At 32.2% G+C, this 18,495-nt stretch overlaps 1 protein-coding gene across 1 annotated transcript; it reads right to left on the bottom strand.

Moving 5' to 3' along the window:
- Positions 1–1,857: 1,857 nt before the first annotated feature.
- Positions 1,858–7,355, bottom strand: LOC126739850 (ubiquitin domain-containing protein UBFD1-like). Its single transcript, XM_050445667.1, has 7 exons — positions 7,208–7,355; positions 6,575–6,828; positions 3,473–3,560; positions 3,268–3,419; positions 3,090–3,212; positions 2,228–2,416; positions 1,858–2,164 (listed from the first exon to the last, which is right to left on the bottom strand). Exons 1-7 carry the CDS (start codon positions 7,218–7,220, stop codon positions 2,054–2,056), a joined length of 930 nt encoding a protein of 309 aa, XP_050301624.1. The 5' UTR covers positions 7,221–7,355; the 3' UTR covers positions 1,858–2,053.
- Between the last annotated feature and the right edge of the window lie 11,140 nt (positions 7,356–18,495).

Below are 18,495 nucleotides of genomic sequence, written 5' to 3'. Positions count from 1 at the left end.
GACCACCTTGGTCGTTGATTCAGTAGAATACATATTTCCAATGAGAGGTCATTACTTTTTGCCAACCGATTCGGATTTTGCCCTGATAGAGAAAAAAAAAAGACGCCTGGAGAGAGCCGAGATACCAGAGGATTGGGATAATATCATTTTAAATGCCAGAATGAAACCTAACCAATTTAATTTGATAAAAATGAAGCAATACGATTTTTTTTGATATAAAAACTGCGACCTGCAACTTTTTCCTAAAAACTCCAAAGGCAGCTATCAACATTAGAAAAATTAGGATTATGAAAATAACTAACCAAATATCTTTTTTTTTTTTAAAGGATTCATACAGTGGCCCATTCAGAAGCAGTATTGTGGCCAAAGCAAATTTATCATGCAACATCCAACTGGAAAGGCTTTACAAGGAACCTCTTCCGTTTGCTTCAAATAAAGCTGAGAATTTAAGATCACTGTTACTACGTCTTGTAGCTAATAAAAACTACTATGAATGTATTCTGGATAATACTTACCCTGATAACATGGACATTAATGAAGAAGATGATAATAGTAGTGGATGTGAAGATTAATTTACTACAAACTATTAAACTAATCCTTGTTTAGAATTTATTTTATGTTTAAATTTGTTAAATAAAACGTATGTTTTTTCTTATTTAACTTTTTTTCTTGCAAAAACAACTTATGTCCAACAGTTTTTTCAAATTTTTGACAAATATATTAGAATTATTTTTTAAACAAGAATTAAATATATTAGCTTAATATACGCTGTAATTAATAAAAAATATGAAGAAATGAATTTGTTTTAAAACAGAATGTTTTTTTCATTTCCTGAAAATTTTGGATTTTGGACATATGTGTTTTTTGTAAAACACGCCTCATTTGCTTCTGTAATGTATTGTATTTTTGTAATTTACAATATAGGATAGTATAAAAAATATTTTTCGATATACTTTAGAAATTACTTACTATGATAAAACCATAGTTTGTAACCTGCAAAGTATGTCAGAAATTGAGCTATTTCTAGTTCTATGAACTGTATTAATGTTTATAGGAAATTAAGATCAGAACAAGACACAACAATTCAAAAAGAAAGAGCATATCAGCAAATTGCAGTTATTCCTTAAATAATAAAAGAATATTCCCTCAATCTACTATAATTGATTTATATAACTATCCTCATTTCTTATATATCTTAAACATTTTCGCTGCACACCCTTAATTTTACCAAATTGTCTTTCATACATTGCCACACAACAGAGCCATATTCCAGCGTCAGGTCCACAAGCTAATTTATACAATAATCTAGAAGATTGAGGACTCAGGTCCCTTACTAGTTCTTGATATAAGACCAAACATTAAATTTGTTTTATTCACATATCGGCAATGTGGTTATTAAAGTTTCATTTTACCCAGATCATGTATAGCGCAACAAGTCATGGTCTATTCTATGAAACGCTTTCAAGAAATCAGTATAAACGCTATCACCATAGCCCTTATTCTCAACGGCAGAAAACAGATATTACTGATCGACAACTAGCTCTCTGAATTTTCAACTTTTTGTCTATTGCCAGATTTAAACATATGTTAAAAACTAGACTATATTTTGGGAAAGTAGACGATTCCACAGACAACTGATAAAGTAAGTGTATAGTCTGCAAAGTGAGTAAAAACAATTTACTGCTCGAATACTCAACAATAGATCATAGTTTTAATCCGGTTATCCTATTAAATACATTAGTTATTGTGTTTGCAGGACCACATTTATTGTAAATGAGCATTTTAGGTTGAGATAATTTTTAACTAACTCACCGTTACACCTAAAATATCAATTTTGGCAAAAAAAAGAAAATAAAAGGCCTTCCAATATTTGTATTTCTGTACAAAAGAAACATAAAATATAAAAATTTACTTGTGTTTTCACATACTTTGTAGATAGGCACTAAAACAAAAAAAGGTCACGTACTTAAATTGCTTACAAAACGTTAAAAAAGGTCACATTCACAATTTGAAAAAAAATGCAATATTAAGCATAAATTCGGATTTCGAGCGATCAGAAAAACTGCCATTTTCCTAGTACAGCATCTTTAATAGCATCTACATATTGGGCGGGCACCCAGTAAATCCAATACCTCGAGGCTTCTGTAGGACCTAGTTGTAGACCCTAAAAAAGTGATAAGGATTATAATTAATTGTTTTAAAATTAAATTTAAATAAAATCACGTACCATTATATGATACTCTTCATGACCTTCTATTGCCTCAGATACGACACTTTTTATTGAGCCCATGGGCAGTTTCTCAGTACGTTCCTTAGTGCCTAACCACAACTGATCACTTTCTAATTTGAAAGTTAATCTAACTTTACCGCCATTTTTATTCAGCATGCCCGAAAGGGGTACTGGAGGTAGGCCTTCCTAAAATTAGCAGATTTGTTATACCGTAGCAACTTTCGAACAAACATTCAATAATCTACAGTACTTTATAAGTAAAATATTTATGAGGATAATCTTAGAGGTCTCTGCAAAGAACAGTACGCACTTATTTTTATTTCATATAACTCTAAATAGTAAATACAGATAGCCCTAATGATAAACTTAAAAGTTAATGTATCAACTAAAATATAATGTTGAAGAGTTGAAGGTTTGTTCTCATTTCAGACTTCAAGGGGGTTCAATAATACATCTATTTGTAATTTAGTTTTCTTATATACTAAAATGTAAAAAACTTCATAATATTTACTTAAAAAGGTTAGTTATCAATGATTTAATGAAAATTTTAATTAATATTTTAATACACTCGTAAAAATTAATAAATATGCATTATTATTATGCATTATTACTTCAATAATTGTAAAATTTTGCAAATAACTTGTGTTCTTTCTTCTCCTTTTTAAATTTAATGTTTTTAGAGTATTTTTTAAAAAAGGCTTAAAGAGAATCTAAGGGCTGGAAAGGACTCTCATGGAAGCCTTTAGGCATACTTAGTGCACTTACTTAAATTGCGTTAATTTTTTTTGTAATAAGTTAGTGTGAATATGATAATTTTGTTTTTGTTTGGTTTTATAATAAAAGAGAACAAATTGCTTACCTTCAGATTTTTAATTCCAGGCATGACATCCTCTGGTATCCCTTTATCTAGAACCTTCCTATGTATTTTTTGTTTGCATAAAGGTTCTTTTACTGTAGTGGCTTTTTCCATATCAGCCACATCCTAACATTAAATGATCGTCATAAAATTATCATGGAGCAATAATAATATAACAAACCTGTTTTGTGACAGATGAAACTGCTAAAACATCATTTAATGTTGATCCGACTAACATGATCTTAGAGCCTTTGGTAATGCCAGCATTAGAAATTGTTTGAGAATCTTGAAGTAAACCTTTATACATGAGCTTCTGCATTGAGTCAGGAACACCTACAATGTGAACAAATAGGTGGTTATTGTCCAAACATATTATAGGGACTTACCTAATAATTCTTGGAGCTGCTTTTTAAAATCGGATATTTGCAAATTGGATGCCACACTAACATCATATTTCTTCTTATTAAAAATAACCTGAAAATTTTATATTTTTGTTAAGCTATAGCATAGAAAGAGAGAAGTGAAAGATAAAAGTGTAGAAAACAGATTTTTAGGTATGATGGTCATATGCTTAAGGAAAACTAAATGGTCTGTTGTCAATGTTTCAAATGGATCTATTGCATTTTATAAGGGTTATGTAAACAGAGGTGGAGTGTCTGATATACTGAAAAATCTGATATATGTACATTATAACATTTTAAAATACTAGTAGAACTATATGCTAATGCTTTATATATTTGAAATATAATTAAAAGTAAAATAAAAACAAGTTAGAGATGCCATGAACCTGTGATAAAAAGATGATAATTGAAATTAGCCACAAAAATAATAGGGTTTTGAAGTAGGTAATTGAAGATGAATTATTCTTGGTAGACTGGTATTACAATAGACAAAAGGATCTCCTGAATTTTTGTAAGATTCTTATATAAAAACAGATATGTATTTTACTTTCTTCTTATCACATGCAAATACATATTTCTAAGTTGATTCAAGTATGTATATTTGTTGGTTAGTATGTTAGACAGTTCTGCTGTATGCCCATAAAGGTTTGAGAAAAAAAAAAATTACTAAACTTATACACTACCGGCCAAAAGTGAAGAAACATTTACAAATTTAACAACAAAATCTTAACATACAAGATATTATTTTACATTTTTAGTAGAAAATATTTAGCTCTATTATTGCAGCATAAAAACACATCCTTCTTGTTTGTATTTACCTTATCAGTTGATCAAAAAATTATTTATGCTATTTTATGCGGACAAAAGTGAATAAACATTTTAAACAAATCTTATTTGGTATTTAAAGTGATTATCTATCATTAGTTTGATTTTACCGTTGAGTGTTAAACTGTTATATACGATTTGTGCAAAATGCCTCGCGGAATAGATCTGAGTATTGATCTCCGAACATTAATTGTTTCAAAATTTCAAGCTGGTGTAAAACAAAGTGAAATTGCTAGGCAAGTTAATCGTAATAGATCCGTAGTTTCAAAAACTATTGCTGCTTTTAAAAAATATAATAGTGTGACTACCCGTCCAAGGTATGGACGGCCAAGGAAAACGAATAAAGTTATTGAGAGAAAAATAAAAATGTTGGCAACAGAACATCCCTTTATGCCCGCCACAGAAATTTATAATGAAATACCTGGGGTTTCGGTATCTGTGCGTACTATTCGTCGTCGTTTGACTGAATTTGAACTTTATAGCCGTCGTCCAGCAAAAAAAACCATTCATTTCTAGAAAGAATAGATTGACTAGACTCCAATTTGCACAGGAACATCTTGATTGCACAATCCAAAAGTGGAAAATGGTTCTATTTTCTGATGAAAGTAAGTTCTGCCTATTCGGATCTAATGGAATGAAATGGGTTCGTCGTCCTGCCAATACTAGACTTAATCCAAAGTACACCAGGGCAGCTGTGAAACATGGAGGAGGCAATATCATGGTTTGGGGTTGCTTTTCCGGATAAGGAGTAGGACCATTAAGAAAAGGTCCATGCTTCCATACGCAGAAGAAAATATGCCGCTTCGATGGTCGTTTCAGCAGGATAACGATCCGAAGCATACCGCAAAAGTAGTAAAGAAATGGTTTGAAGACAACAATGTGCCCCTTATGAAATGGCCCACACAAAGTCCAGCTCTAAAAAATTGTCTTCTTGTGTTTAATTTTGTTCATTATTTTGTCAATTTTTGAAATTGTATTTTTGTTTTGTTTTTTTAGCTTGTAGGATACTTGTACACAATATTATTTTTATGTAATATAGCACATTTTCTTTCTTTCTTTCTTTCTTTAAACCCGATAGAAAACCTATGGGACCATTTAGATAGGAAAATCAGACAAAAAAATAAAGTTAAATTTAGAAACCAGGACGATTTGTTCACAGCTCTTCAAGAGGAGTGGAATTCCATTTCAGCAGATTATATTGACAGCCTAATGAACTCTATGCGAAGTCGGTGTGCTGAAGTATTAAAAAAAAGGGTTTTGCTACACATTATTAGTCCTTGTATGTACAACTAACTAATACATTGTGTATAAAAAATAAATAAAAATAGTGTTTCTCCACTTTTGTCCCCTGTAAAAACAAGAATAAAATATATTAGTTCTCACTTGGTTTTTTTTTTAAATTTTTTATTGAGGTACTGAAGACTAGAAACAAAATTATATTTAAAAAAAATTAAAAATTAATGATCAAATACACTAATATAAAAATAAATACAAAAGACACTTTGTTTCTCCACTTTTGTCCGGTAGTGTAGATTTACTTAACAACCCATCGAGGACTTTTGGTTTTGGGTGCTAAAAAAAGTTCATTCTTTCATATTATGAGCTTTGGATACCAACAACAGTAAAATTTCTTTATGAGTTGTTGATTTAATTATGAATCAATGTTTTTTTTTTGTGACCAACTGTAACAAAAATGATTGCTAAGTTTAAAACATAAATATTTTTATATGATAATAAAAGATATTTGATTACAATATTTAGTTATATTTCTAGTTTTAATTTGTTTTATACCTGTCTATTTTAAGGACTAAAGTGTTTTTTATTAAAATATTGGTGTGATAATTATAAAAAGTCTTAAATTTACAAATGATGTCTTTTTTTATTTTTTTGATTTATATTCATATTTCTAGTGTATTGTGTACAAATTTGTGTCCATAGTAAGCATTTGTTGTAACAAAATTTCATGCCTTTTTATGACAATAATAAAACTTCTATTTCTTCAACATCTTGTCTTCATTTACGTAATAATATAGTTCACTTGGGAAAACAAAGCATTTTTTTAATGAGTTTTATCCTCAAAGATATATACATATTGTTAAAAACCATAAAGGGTAAACTTTTATCACACGTATCTCAGTTATACAAATATGTAAAAAATTACATTCTCTATAGGCAAATCATTATAATTCGATTAAGTTGAATATTAAAAAAATGATTTTAAATGAGCTGCTGGTTTTAATAAGGAAACTCAACATTACATACCTTAATATCAATACTTTCTACAGGTTCACTAACCAAGCTAGTAGCTCCTTCTATAACAGAACTATTAGATTTCTGCTCAGTTATATCTTCAGTTTTAGGAATTTTGCACTCAGTTGGCTCTACTGAATCAGTTTCTTTTGAGTTTTCAATGTTTTTATCACCCTTAATATCACTGTTTTCTTCTTTGGTGCTAGTTTCAGAATTCTCTGACTTGTTATTCTCCGAGACATTTTCTACATTTTCACTTTCGCTACCTGAATTAAAAGAGCACCATGAATTATTTATATGGCAACTTTATATATGAAAAATAGCATTGTAAAAAACTTACAAGTACCTTATTATCCAATATTACTTGGGAAAATCCTAGTTAACAACTCTAGAATTTGTAGGGACACAACTATTAACATTTAAAAATAAAAACTTACATTTCTAACTTTCTATGTTCCCTACATATCTCTCTCAACCTCTAATTACAAAAGTTCTAGGAAAGTGTATTATTAATATAATTACATATGATGTGACCCTAGTACACAATGAGAACTCAGAGGATGAATTAACAAAAAACTATTAAAAAACACAAAGCACGTTATAGCAAACAAATTATTACGAATTGAACACCCTGTTTGAACTTACCTATGCACTCCATAATTCTGTTATTTCTTGATAGGTTTATGCTCACAATTCACCACTAAAAACCATAAAAAGAACGTTTTGTTGTGGTGAATTAATGAATTTCCCATAGAAAAAATATTTTCGACTTTTGACAGGTCACAGACGTCAGCTGACGTTGACACTTTCAAAATAGTGCACGCCAATGTCGACAGCTTTCGAGTAAGTCACTGGAATGTATTGAATGTTGCCAACTCGTTGTTTAATAGCCAGATTTGGAGAAAGCTTAGTAGGTTCTATTATTTGTTTGATCATAATAGTGTTAAACTACTGCAGGCCTAATCTATTTTACTACTTCCCTGATTTGAGATCAAAAATGTCAAATCTTCAAAATTATCCAAATGTACTTTTCTTATCCGTAACTTGTTAAATTAAAATGCGATCTAGAATTCTTATACAGGGTTGTAATCTATATATATAAAAGAAAGTCGTGTCAGTTACACTATTTGGTGGTGGAAAGGTAGCTTAAAACCAGGAGACGGACATATAAGATACTTTTTATCCCGTTTGACCGCATTTCCGTGAAGTCACTATGAAACGCGGTATAACGAAAACGCATCCGACATGGAATAACAAAACGCAAATGACATCTAAATGTAATTTTATTCATGGTTAAGTAGAGAATTTGATAATATACATTTTGTCAGAAATATATAAAGATCAGTCATTTGTACAAAAGGAAGTTTATGATACATTAATGATGGAAATGGTGGTTTATACTTCCTGGATGTTCCTGGTGGAACTGGTAAAACATTCCTTATCATTTATGTCATTAGTTTTATCACTGTTCGTGCGAGATCCAACATTGCGCTTGCAGTTACTTCTTCTGGAATAGAACGCACATTGTTAAAGGATGCCGTACGGCTCATTCAGCATTAAAATTGCCGTTAAAGGTACGCGCACATACAACGGCATCGGACGCACAGCACGGAACGGAAAAATATACTCCCAATGAGATTAAATAGAGCAGCGCAAATATGTGCGTTAAATCTTCCAAGTTGAATTAAAATCCGGCCGATGCGTTCCGTACGTGCCGATACCGACGTATGTGCGATGCGGATCGGAGATTACTGCGGCATCGTCGTTATTAGACAAGTCTTTGCTCGCAAATCATTAGTTAGCACTGTCTATAATAATAATGAGTTTTTACGAAAATTTAATTGTGCATGTTCAAAGTTATAAAGAACTCTACGATTTAAGTGATAGGTATTATAGTAACCATCACAGAAAGAACGAAATTTGGAGAGAAATAGCAAAGAAAGTTGGAGAAACAAGTAAGTATATTAAAAATTGTTTTATTTAGTTAAGAAAGCGAATAAAAAAGATATTCTATGACCATTTTTAAATAATATTGCGTTTTCCACGTCGTACTTCTTGTAACTGCCAATCGACTGCGCCTTCTGGGGAAGTGAAATAATTTTTGAATTGTTCTCTGACTTGCAAAGCTTGTTGGGCATTATTGCCCCCAATACCAGGTAGTGGACGAAATACTTCCGATGCAACACAATCTTTCTTTTGGTCATCTTCACTCCAATAGCAAGTGTCTTCCCTTAAATAATTATGAAGTATACACGTTGTTTTGATAACAACATTTACATGCTCTGGGGACATACTTATCGTTCTCTCATATATTGTAAATTTTTTAACTAATAACCCAAATGCATTTTCACCTACTCGACGAGCTCTACTAAGTCTATAGTTAAAAATCCGATTTTCTTCATTATTGGCCGTTTGATGTCCTGGGTATGGTCTCATAAGGTTTACTGACAAAGGAAATAATTCATCACCTACAATTACGTGAGGCAAAAGTATATTGGTTTCTGGTAGAGCTTTATCGGGAGGTATTTGTAATTGGTTGCTTCGTAGTAACTTTCCGAGTGCCGATGAAGAAAATATGGCACCATCTGAATTTTTTCCATAAGAGCCGACATCAATAACAATAAATTTGTAGTCAGCTGATACTAGGGCTAACAGCACAACGCTAAGCGATTTTTTGTAGGAAAAGTATAGCCAACCGGTATTCGGTGGAGCTTGAATGACTACGTTTTTTTTTCGTCAATCGCTCCAATTAGATTTGGAAAATTCCAACGTTGCCAAAATTTTTTTTCAGTTTCCTTCCACATTTGTTCTGATGGTTGCGGCATTTCTCTAGGCTGCAATTGATCCTATATAGCTTCACATGTTTTATAAACAATTTTTCGGACAGTGCTTTCTCCCATGCGAAACGTATAAGCCATCGATTTAAAAGAATTGCCAGTCGCTAAGAACCTGTATTAAAAGCTTTTTTTCTTTTAGGTGACGTCTGTAAAGAAACATTGCAAACAAGTAATTTGTTGGTACCTAGTTCAGGTGACGACTCTGATGCTAATGGTTCTAGCCAGCAATTGACGGAAGGTTTTTCTGAACCCCCACCCCGGATTTAGCGAAAAGCGTTGCAAGTACCTCTACGTGTCATCTAAGCAGGTCGAAACGAAAACGGAAACATGTACAGCATTCTCCAATGCAAGAATACCTGCAATTCAAGCGTGAGCAGCAGGTATCGTCGCAGACAAACGCATATCCCCTGGATGTATTTTTTTCTTCAATGGCGGCGACAGGAAAAACGTTGCCAGCACCAATACAACTAAACTTTAAACGACAGGTCTTTTAACCTGTAACAGACGCTGAAGCAACATTAACACACCACCAGAAAATGCCATCCCAGGGCCATCCCATTATGCCGTCCAGGCTAAAACTTCCGCATCATCACTTCGTCCAAATAATGGCATCTTTACCCCTCCAGAACCTTCCGAATATGCTGGCCAAATTACAAATGAAAATCAATTGTTAAATCTTGATGATTACCGAACATCGACACAGAGCTACTACCACACTACCTCACAGAATTTTTCAAAATAAATTTTGAAGAAATTTAGTTTTTAGTTTTGTGTGTTTCTGTTTTGTAGTTATATAAAAAATGCTAATATTTTTCTAGTTACATACTTTTGTTACATGTTAAGAGAAATAATTTTAAGTTTTGTGAGTTCCTGTATGTTCTGTCCATTACTTTTCAAATAAAAATATATTCATATACAAGGCATTTCTGCTGAAAGTGGATAAAATGCTAGTTGGAAATATGATCGAGTCTTTTTTAAAGTAATAACAGTAAATACTGACCTTAAGCATATCATCAGCCTTTCTTCTGCTCCAACAGATTTGCGAGATAGACACTTTTCTTCAGTTATGGATTCTTATATGGATTCTAATAAGGAATGGAATTTAATACGTGTCATTCTGAAGTAATTAAAGAATTTTTTCTCGTCATTCATTAAGTCTGGAAACAAATGTGCATATTTCCAAAAAACACTTCTTCTTCGGCATATTTCATGAATCCACACTCGTCTGCGCTTTCTTCGTTTTCGAAAATGTTCTTCTTCCAAAACAATGGCCAGCTCCTCACCGCTCGAAGACATACTCGCAACTGACCACCGACTTTTCCCGCGTTTCCGATAGATTCCGACGAGATAAGTGCGATACACTGATAAAAAATCCGTCGAGTACCGGCCGTCTCCTCCGTGCCGTCCGTGCGATGCCGTTGTATGTGCGCGTACCTTAAATCTTCAAAATATTGAAGAACTAACCAAACCAAAAGTTTTATCAGCATCGAAAGTCATCATCTGGCATAAATGCACGATGGCGCATAAACGTGCATTAGAAGCAGTGCAATGACTCGAGATGTCTTGGAGGCGCAATGATTTTACTGTCTGGGGATTTCCACTAAATACTGACAGTAATTCCAAGATCAACAGCTGCCTCAAATAATCAAATCTATGGCGCTATGTGAAGAAACTTCAGCTGACAAATATGCGAGTTGCATTGCTTAATGATACATCTGCTAAAGATTTCTCTGAACAACAGTACCTGTCGACGAATCGAGCCGATCGATTTCATTTCCTTAGAATGTCTGTTATTTTGTCCCATCGAATAACGAACTTATCATCAACAAAGTATTTCCAAAAATCATTACTAACTACAAAAATAATGAATGATTGAGTGAGCGAGCAATTTTCGCGGTTTGGAATAAAGATGTAGATAACCTAAACTACATAATTCAGAATGATATCATTGGAACAATGCAATCCATTGACTGTGTAACAAATGAAGATGAGGCCCCCAACTATCCAATTGAAATTTTAATTTACTCCTTGGATGTGCCTGGCTTACTACTGCATAATTTACGCCTAAAGGTTGGCTCCGTAGTAATCATGCTTTGAAATATAAACCATCACCCACCTTTCTCACTTTCGAAGATGAGGAAGCTCTCATTCCGAGGATCCTGATGATCTTAACTGATGTGCCGTTTGAGTTTAATTAAAGAATCATTGAAATACTTAATTATTAAAAGAATTAACTTAATAAAATAAAAAATCTGCTCATTTATTATCTCTAAGGCGGAACAAACTTCGCAGGGTCCACTAGGAAAGAAAAAGAAATTTTTTTTAAAAAGAGATTTTTTTTTATATCCTCGGATACGTCGATTTTATTTTTGGATGTCCGCATATTTTGACAGGAAATGTCAATATAGAGAGGATCGCAAAAGAGTGACAGAAAAAATATTTTTTTTTAAATGGAACTTCTAATGGTATATCAGTACACTAAAAACACTGGGAAAAACAGCTGAAGAGGTTTCGACGTATAAATAGATATTTGCTTAATTTGCCACATACAATATTGATGTGTTCACCCTCATAACCTTACACTCTTCACCCTCTCATGCAAATCATCCACATATCCCTCATCAAAAATATCACCTGATTTCTTTAAATGTCATTAAAAACGAGCTATTTTTGACAAACCAATGTTTCGCCATTGTCAAACCATTGTATACCATATATAGTAGTAGTATACCGTATATATCTAATACTTATTATAAGGAATTCTGATACTTAGTTCCACAGGACCAAATATCCATAGTCCTGTGGGACTATGATATTTATCATACCTTCTGCTGATGATACACCAGCAACTTTAGACTAACTGTGACCTGTCTCACAAGTATGATTGGACAAGATTGACCAAAAACCATACCTGTTTAGTTTTTTTAAGTCGCAGAACGTTAGATGAATAAATTGCAATACATTTTAAACTTTTGGAATTCAAATTAGAAGTCTGCAAAGATGTGAGTAGTTTTAAATGATTTAATAAGCTGTGAAGCCAAATATTTTTCAACAATTTTTGATATGTTAAGCCTTAAAGAGGCCTTTCATTTTCTGGTAGTTCTGTATTGCCTTTCTTTTATATTGGATAAACAATAGCTCAATAAAGTTTTATGGCAATGTATTCTTTAATGCAAAAATTAATTAGTTCAATATTAACTTTATCTAGAATATCTCAGTATTAGCTATCTTATTCTGAAAGGTATTATTAAGATTTTTATTAGCTTTAAATATATCCCTGCTTTTTTTGTTTTTACTGATGAGCTACAATAACTTTGCGGACTGTGTCAATTGTTATATCAGAAAAGGAAAAATTATTTGTTGCAAAATTAAGGGTTTGTCCATAGAGTCTTAAGTAATGAGACAAACTTTGAGAGTGAGTTAAGGGGCTCAAAATTTACAAATATCCCGATTTTGACAAACATACCTTATTCAGTTACAAGTAAATAAATATATTGAATCTGTACACTATTTTAAACTTATCAAGAAATATTAGGATGATCAACATACTCGAAAGTCTTGGACAACTCAAAACCTGAACTGAATTATTCACTGAGTAAGTTATTCTGCAGAAAGTATACGCAGAAGATATGATATAATTTATGAACATAATGATTTTTGGTTACATTCAGAAAGCGTCTAAACATTTAGAATACTAAGTCATTAAGGACTTTACAAGCAAAACGTAAATCATGATACTCAGTTCTGAGTAAGAAAATCTTAAAGGAAAGATATGAAGTCCGATTGGTGCTTAAAACTGTACCCAATGTTAAAACTGAACAGTCTCAATGTGACTAATATATGATTCATATAATTGGATGACCAGATTATCTTAAAAAGTTAAAGATTAAGCTTATCTAAGAAAATATGTAAATATTTTAAAGCAGAAATATCCGTAAAATCCTTACATGATTTTTTCACAAAGCTCAGAAGTTTGTGATGTGTAAAACTAAGTTTAGAATTCAAAGTCTTTTACCAACTCAACTTAGTCTATCTAAGATAATATTTTTGATTGAATAGCTAATAGCCTCATGCTGTTTTTGTCTGCTAAATCTCTTTAAGGCAGCACTTGTTGTATTAGGTACTATGCCATTTAGTTGACACGACGATGAAATTTTATCAACGTCTGCGTCTATAGAGCAACAATCTCATTTAGAGATACAATAGACTAGAGGAAAAATAGACTCCAAGAGATGATCAATATCATTCATTAATAAACTAAAAAGCAGTGTACAAAGGTATCAACCCTGGGAAAAAAATCTCGTGAGGTGGCTCAAAAGCGGTTAGATTCATAACTCCCTATCTTAACTTTTTGTTTACGATTGGAAGATATTCGGATATCAAAACGGGTTGAATAGTATTCAATTGTTTTGCAAGTAAGTATCATTCGAGGACAACAAAAATCATAAATATCTTGCTTAGAAAGACGAGCAGAATTGAATAAATGTTTTACTTTATCGAAAGCTTTGCTAAAAATGTGTGACAGTGTAAATGTCGTGTGCTTCTTAGTCATTTTCAAATGGACTATAAATATTATTATTAAATAGAAAAAGATTAATATCAATTGAAAATGTTTATCAAAATGCTTCTACACACTGTTTAAAAGCTTTTGGAATAGAAAAGAACATGCTAACAGAGCGGTAATTTGAGATTAAATTTCTGTTACCAGATTTAAAGATTAACAGACACGTGATAGCTTCTAGTTTTCCGGAAAACTTTCCACATTTCAACGATTGATTAAAAATTAAGTGCAGTGATTGCATTGCTTTAAGAATCTGTTTATTCGGAATATGGTCGGGCTCAGCCTTTTTATTGACATCTAATCTTGAGTGTGCTGATTCACTATTGGTAGGACTTATTTCCAGATTAGATATAAATTTATATATATTACTTACATTATTCATATTATAGAAGCTTCATATTAGAAATTCATATTATATTAGCAATGAAGATGCCAGAGTGAGCATTGAAGCTTTTAAAAAATATGTCTTTAAGTATAGTAGATGTGCTTTTATGAGACTGAGATCTTACAAATTTCAAAAGTTGTCTTTTGCTTTAATACAGATTTGGCTTCCAACCTCAAAGCATCTAGATTATTTTAATCAAGCTCAGAACCTGCTTATATAATTCATGTGAATTTTTTCTTTACGTGTTGTAAGACTTTTCAGTTCTTGGGAGAACCATAATGGATAACGTTTACTGGCGATAGAATTCTTGATATAGATGTATAAGGGCAGAATGTTGATAAAGGAGTCATTGAATGCATTTACAAGTGAATGACAACTACTATTCATAAAGTATTTTAACGACGGGTTGATAATAAACAGCGCTTATTTAATGTTTACCCTGCAAAGCTTAAACCTGAATTACCTTTAACCTGAAGCTTAAATTAGGTTTTAAACCTATACTAGTGTTCCAGCCAAAATCTATAAATCTGTGTTAGAGCTACTACGAAAGAAGATGACAACAGCGCATCCAGATTCTACTGATCTACTCAAAAATTATCGTCTTGGGTTAAAGGCAATTTCGCCAGTGCCGCTGGTCGTGTAACTATTTAATGGACGATTAATCTAATGACGTCATGGCCGGGCACTATATTAGGTGCGACTGCGACTACTGATTTGTGCCAAGGTAAAAATAGCATATAATGCGGAAGATATTCAGATATCAAAACGGGTTAATACTCAGTTGTTTCGCAAGCGCGAACGCTTTTAATTCTAAAAATATTTGAAAATTTATGAGTTTATAATATTAACGAACTTTTTAATAAGATGCATTGGTATTTAGATAAAATTAATATTTGCCGGTTTTGGCGATTCCTTAAGAATTTACTATTCATCGTTCAGCAGCTTAAAGAGACCGAGAACGATGGGATTTTTAATCCACAAAATAACCATTATTGGAGCAACACAAGTCGGTATCTATTTAGAGAAGTAAATTAGAGTAGTGTAAAAGAGTCCTGGCAATTTATTTTGTATTCTGCCGTAAAATTGGCATGTTGTCTTCGATATTGGCTATTGATCTATTTGTTCTCAGCAACTTAGCTGATAAGGTGTCATAGCAAGTTTTGAGGACGGCCTACTTTAGAACTTTCCATGCCCACCTTACTTATGGAATTCTTGTGTGGAGTCATGCAACTGATGCTTAACGGACCTTTGGCATGCAGAGAAATGCAATAAGGGTATTGGGTGGTTTGGGATTTAGGGAGGATTGAAGGGTGGCACTCCGGAATATATTTCCGGAAGGTGTCAGGATGGTCCAAGCTATTAAGTTCTTTAATAAGCTACCACTTGAGATTAGAAATCTGCCCATTTTGACTTTTAAGAAAAACATAAATAATAGCTAATTCATTTTATTTGGCTTCAGATATAACTTTCTATTGAAAATGTTTTATCTGGTATGAAAATATGAAATTTTAATATGTATTTGGAAGAAACTTATTTTTGTCGATTTTCTCCGTGCCAAGCTGAGCATATTTAAATACTTTTATGACTTATACGGCAGAATAGAAAATTAGATGCATATGAAAGTTTAACAATATTCAAAAATCAAAAAACCCTTCTTAACTGGGATAAAGGTCCAATCCCTTATAGTCAATTGTATAGTTTAGTTGGTGTCGAGAATTAAATAAATAGTTGTGGTTAGTGGTAAAACTGTTTTGTAATTCGAATTTAGTCCAGTTAAAGTCCCTGTCCCTAGTTCCTAGATCATGATAGTTCGTAATCATAAACTCCGTCCTGCAACCATGTCTCAGAAGTAGCAAAAATGTCCAACTTGCCTTCCGAGACCGATTTATAAAAAACATGAAAGAAAAGAAACACGAAACCGCTAGAAGCTTTCTAGTATAAAGGTTGTCGCTAACTGGATACTATTTTCGAAGTGCCATTGGCGTAGACAATCCTCAAATCAGTCTCACTACCTTTAAGTCGATCACTCAGTTGCTTTCTAATATACCTGCGTAGTTGCAATTGCTGCAGAGACAGAAATTATGGATGCGATATTAGCAGAACTACAAATCATTTTAATTAGTCTGCATTTTATGTCCGATTTTTTGCCAAGTCTAAATACATTGAAACTGGCCAGGCAGGATGAACTATTAAATTAGAGGCACAACAACTAATAACCTCCATAGCCAAATTGCTCAGATTATCTTTTTTTAACAAGTTTAAGTTTAGGGATATTGAGAATATAATAATTATAATATCTAATATAAAGTCTGTCTCTATTGGGTCTGATGTTATTGGCATTAAGATGATTTCTTTTTTAGTCCCTTACCTTACTCCTTATATCACACACATCATCAATATCGTTATCTATACATCTCTTTCGTTATCCAGATTTCCCAGCGAATGGAAAAAGGCGGATTTATTACCCATTCCCAAAGTAAATAGCCCTGCTGAGCTCAACACAAAATACTGGAAAAGCTATGCACCAGTAATTAAAGACGTTTTTTATAAATAATAAAATTGTTCCTGATACCCAGTCTGGGTTTAGATCCCGGCATAGTACGGAAACAGCACTATTGCTTGTATGCGATGATATTCTTCGCGCTATGGATAATAAAAAAGCTACTGCAATGGTGCTGTTAGACTATAGTAAAGCCTTTGATAATAATAATAATAATAATAATAATAATAATAATAATAATAATAATAATAATAATAATAATAATAATAATAAAATGTCTTTATTCAGCAAATGATACAATAATGCCTATTTACTTACAAAGGCGAAGATTAGCTACAAGCTACTCTTAAACTTATAACCTTCATTAAAAAAAACTAATCAATTAATTAAATAAATAATAATTGCAACCATAATTATACATTATAGTTCACTATAAGTAACAACAACCAACCTCTCCATACTAGCAGTCCCCCAATAAACCATAAACAAGATACCTCATCCCATTGATTCTTCCAAAAATACATTTCTAAAATTTCTTTTAAATGTATACAAACTGTCATTAAACATACATAGGTTTTTGACTATTATAAAAAAAAAACAATATTGTACGTAAAAGAACGGGTAAACAGAGCAGTTGAATGGTGTGGCATAGTGAGGGTATTATGTCTAATATTTCGACTATGTACTCGATTTATAGCTAAAAGTTTTTCATACAAATATTTGGGGCTTCGGGTATTATATAAACGGTGTAGACAATAAAAACTTAAATAAATACAATATTTTGAGACATTTTAAATTATAAATGCCTTGAGAGACATGATCAAACCTTCTTAAATTAAAAATAAATCGGCAACAGGTGTTTTGAACACGTTGTAAAAGGTACTGTGCCTGTTGATCTAAACAGGGAAAATAAACAATATTGGATAATGGATAAAACAAAAGCTTCAGTAAGTTTTTTCCTAGTCTTATAATTTAAAATTAATTTGTTAGCATGAAGCATATGCATTCTCAAGTAACACCTTTTTAGCAGAATCCTGATATGTTCTCTGAACCGTAAAGAGCTATCTAAAGTCAATCCAAGAACCTTCATATTATCAGAAAAAAAAATTAATGTGTTATTCAATTGAATTTTAACGGATGAAACAATATTTTTACGAGTATTTTTATTTGAAAAAAGTATCATTTTAGTTTTGGCTGGATTAATGACTAAGTTATGCTCCTTTGAGTAGATTGAAATTAAATTGAGTTCAGCATTTAAATTATATTCAACTAAATTATCGTTGGGATCGAAGTAGTGGAGAACCTGCGTATCGTCGGCATACTGGTGAATTTCTGATAAATTTAAAACCTTTGGTAGGTCTGACGTGTAAATAAAAAATAATGATACTCTTGATCATTCTATTTTGCTTGCCAAATTAAAATATTTTGCCCTACACGACTCAGCTTTGTATCTATTTTGTGATTATTTGGCTAATAGAGTGCAAAGAGTACGTCTCGGCTCAGTATTTTCGCAATATGTAGTTATCGGTTAGAAAGTTCCGCAGGGTAGTATTCTGGGACCACTTTTGTTTTCAGTTTACACGTCTGATTTTCTTGAGTCTCTTAAAACATGCAAGTCGCATCAATATGCGGATGATGTTCAACTTTATC

Source organism: Anthonomus grandis, chromosome 8 (genome assembly GCF_022605725.1).
Source record: "Anthonomus grandis grandis chromosome 8, icAntGran1.3, whole genome shotgun sequence".
NCBI lineage: Eukaryota > Metazoa > Arthropoda > Insecta > Coleoptera > Curculionidae > Anthonomus > Anthonomus grandis.
The sequence above is the reverse complement of the archived record's forward strand: the minus strand, read 5'-3'. Positions and strand labels throughout refer to the sequence as shown.

Coding starts and splice junctions, on each gene's coding strand:
- LOC126739850 (XM_050445667.1), bottom strand. Junction 3,420..3,472: donor GCAGCTCCAAGAATTATTAG/GTAAGTCCCTAT, acceptor TTCACATTGTAG/GTGTTCCTGACTCAATGCAG. Junction 3,213..3,267: donor TTTCATCTGTCACAAAACAG/GTTTGTTATATT, acceptor ATTTAATGTTAG/GATGTGGCTGATATGGAAAA.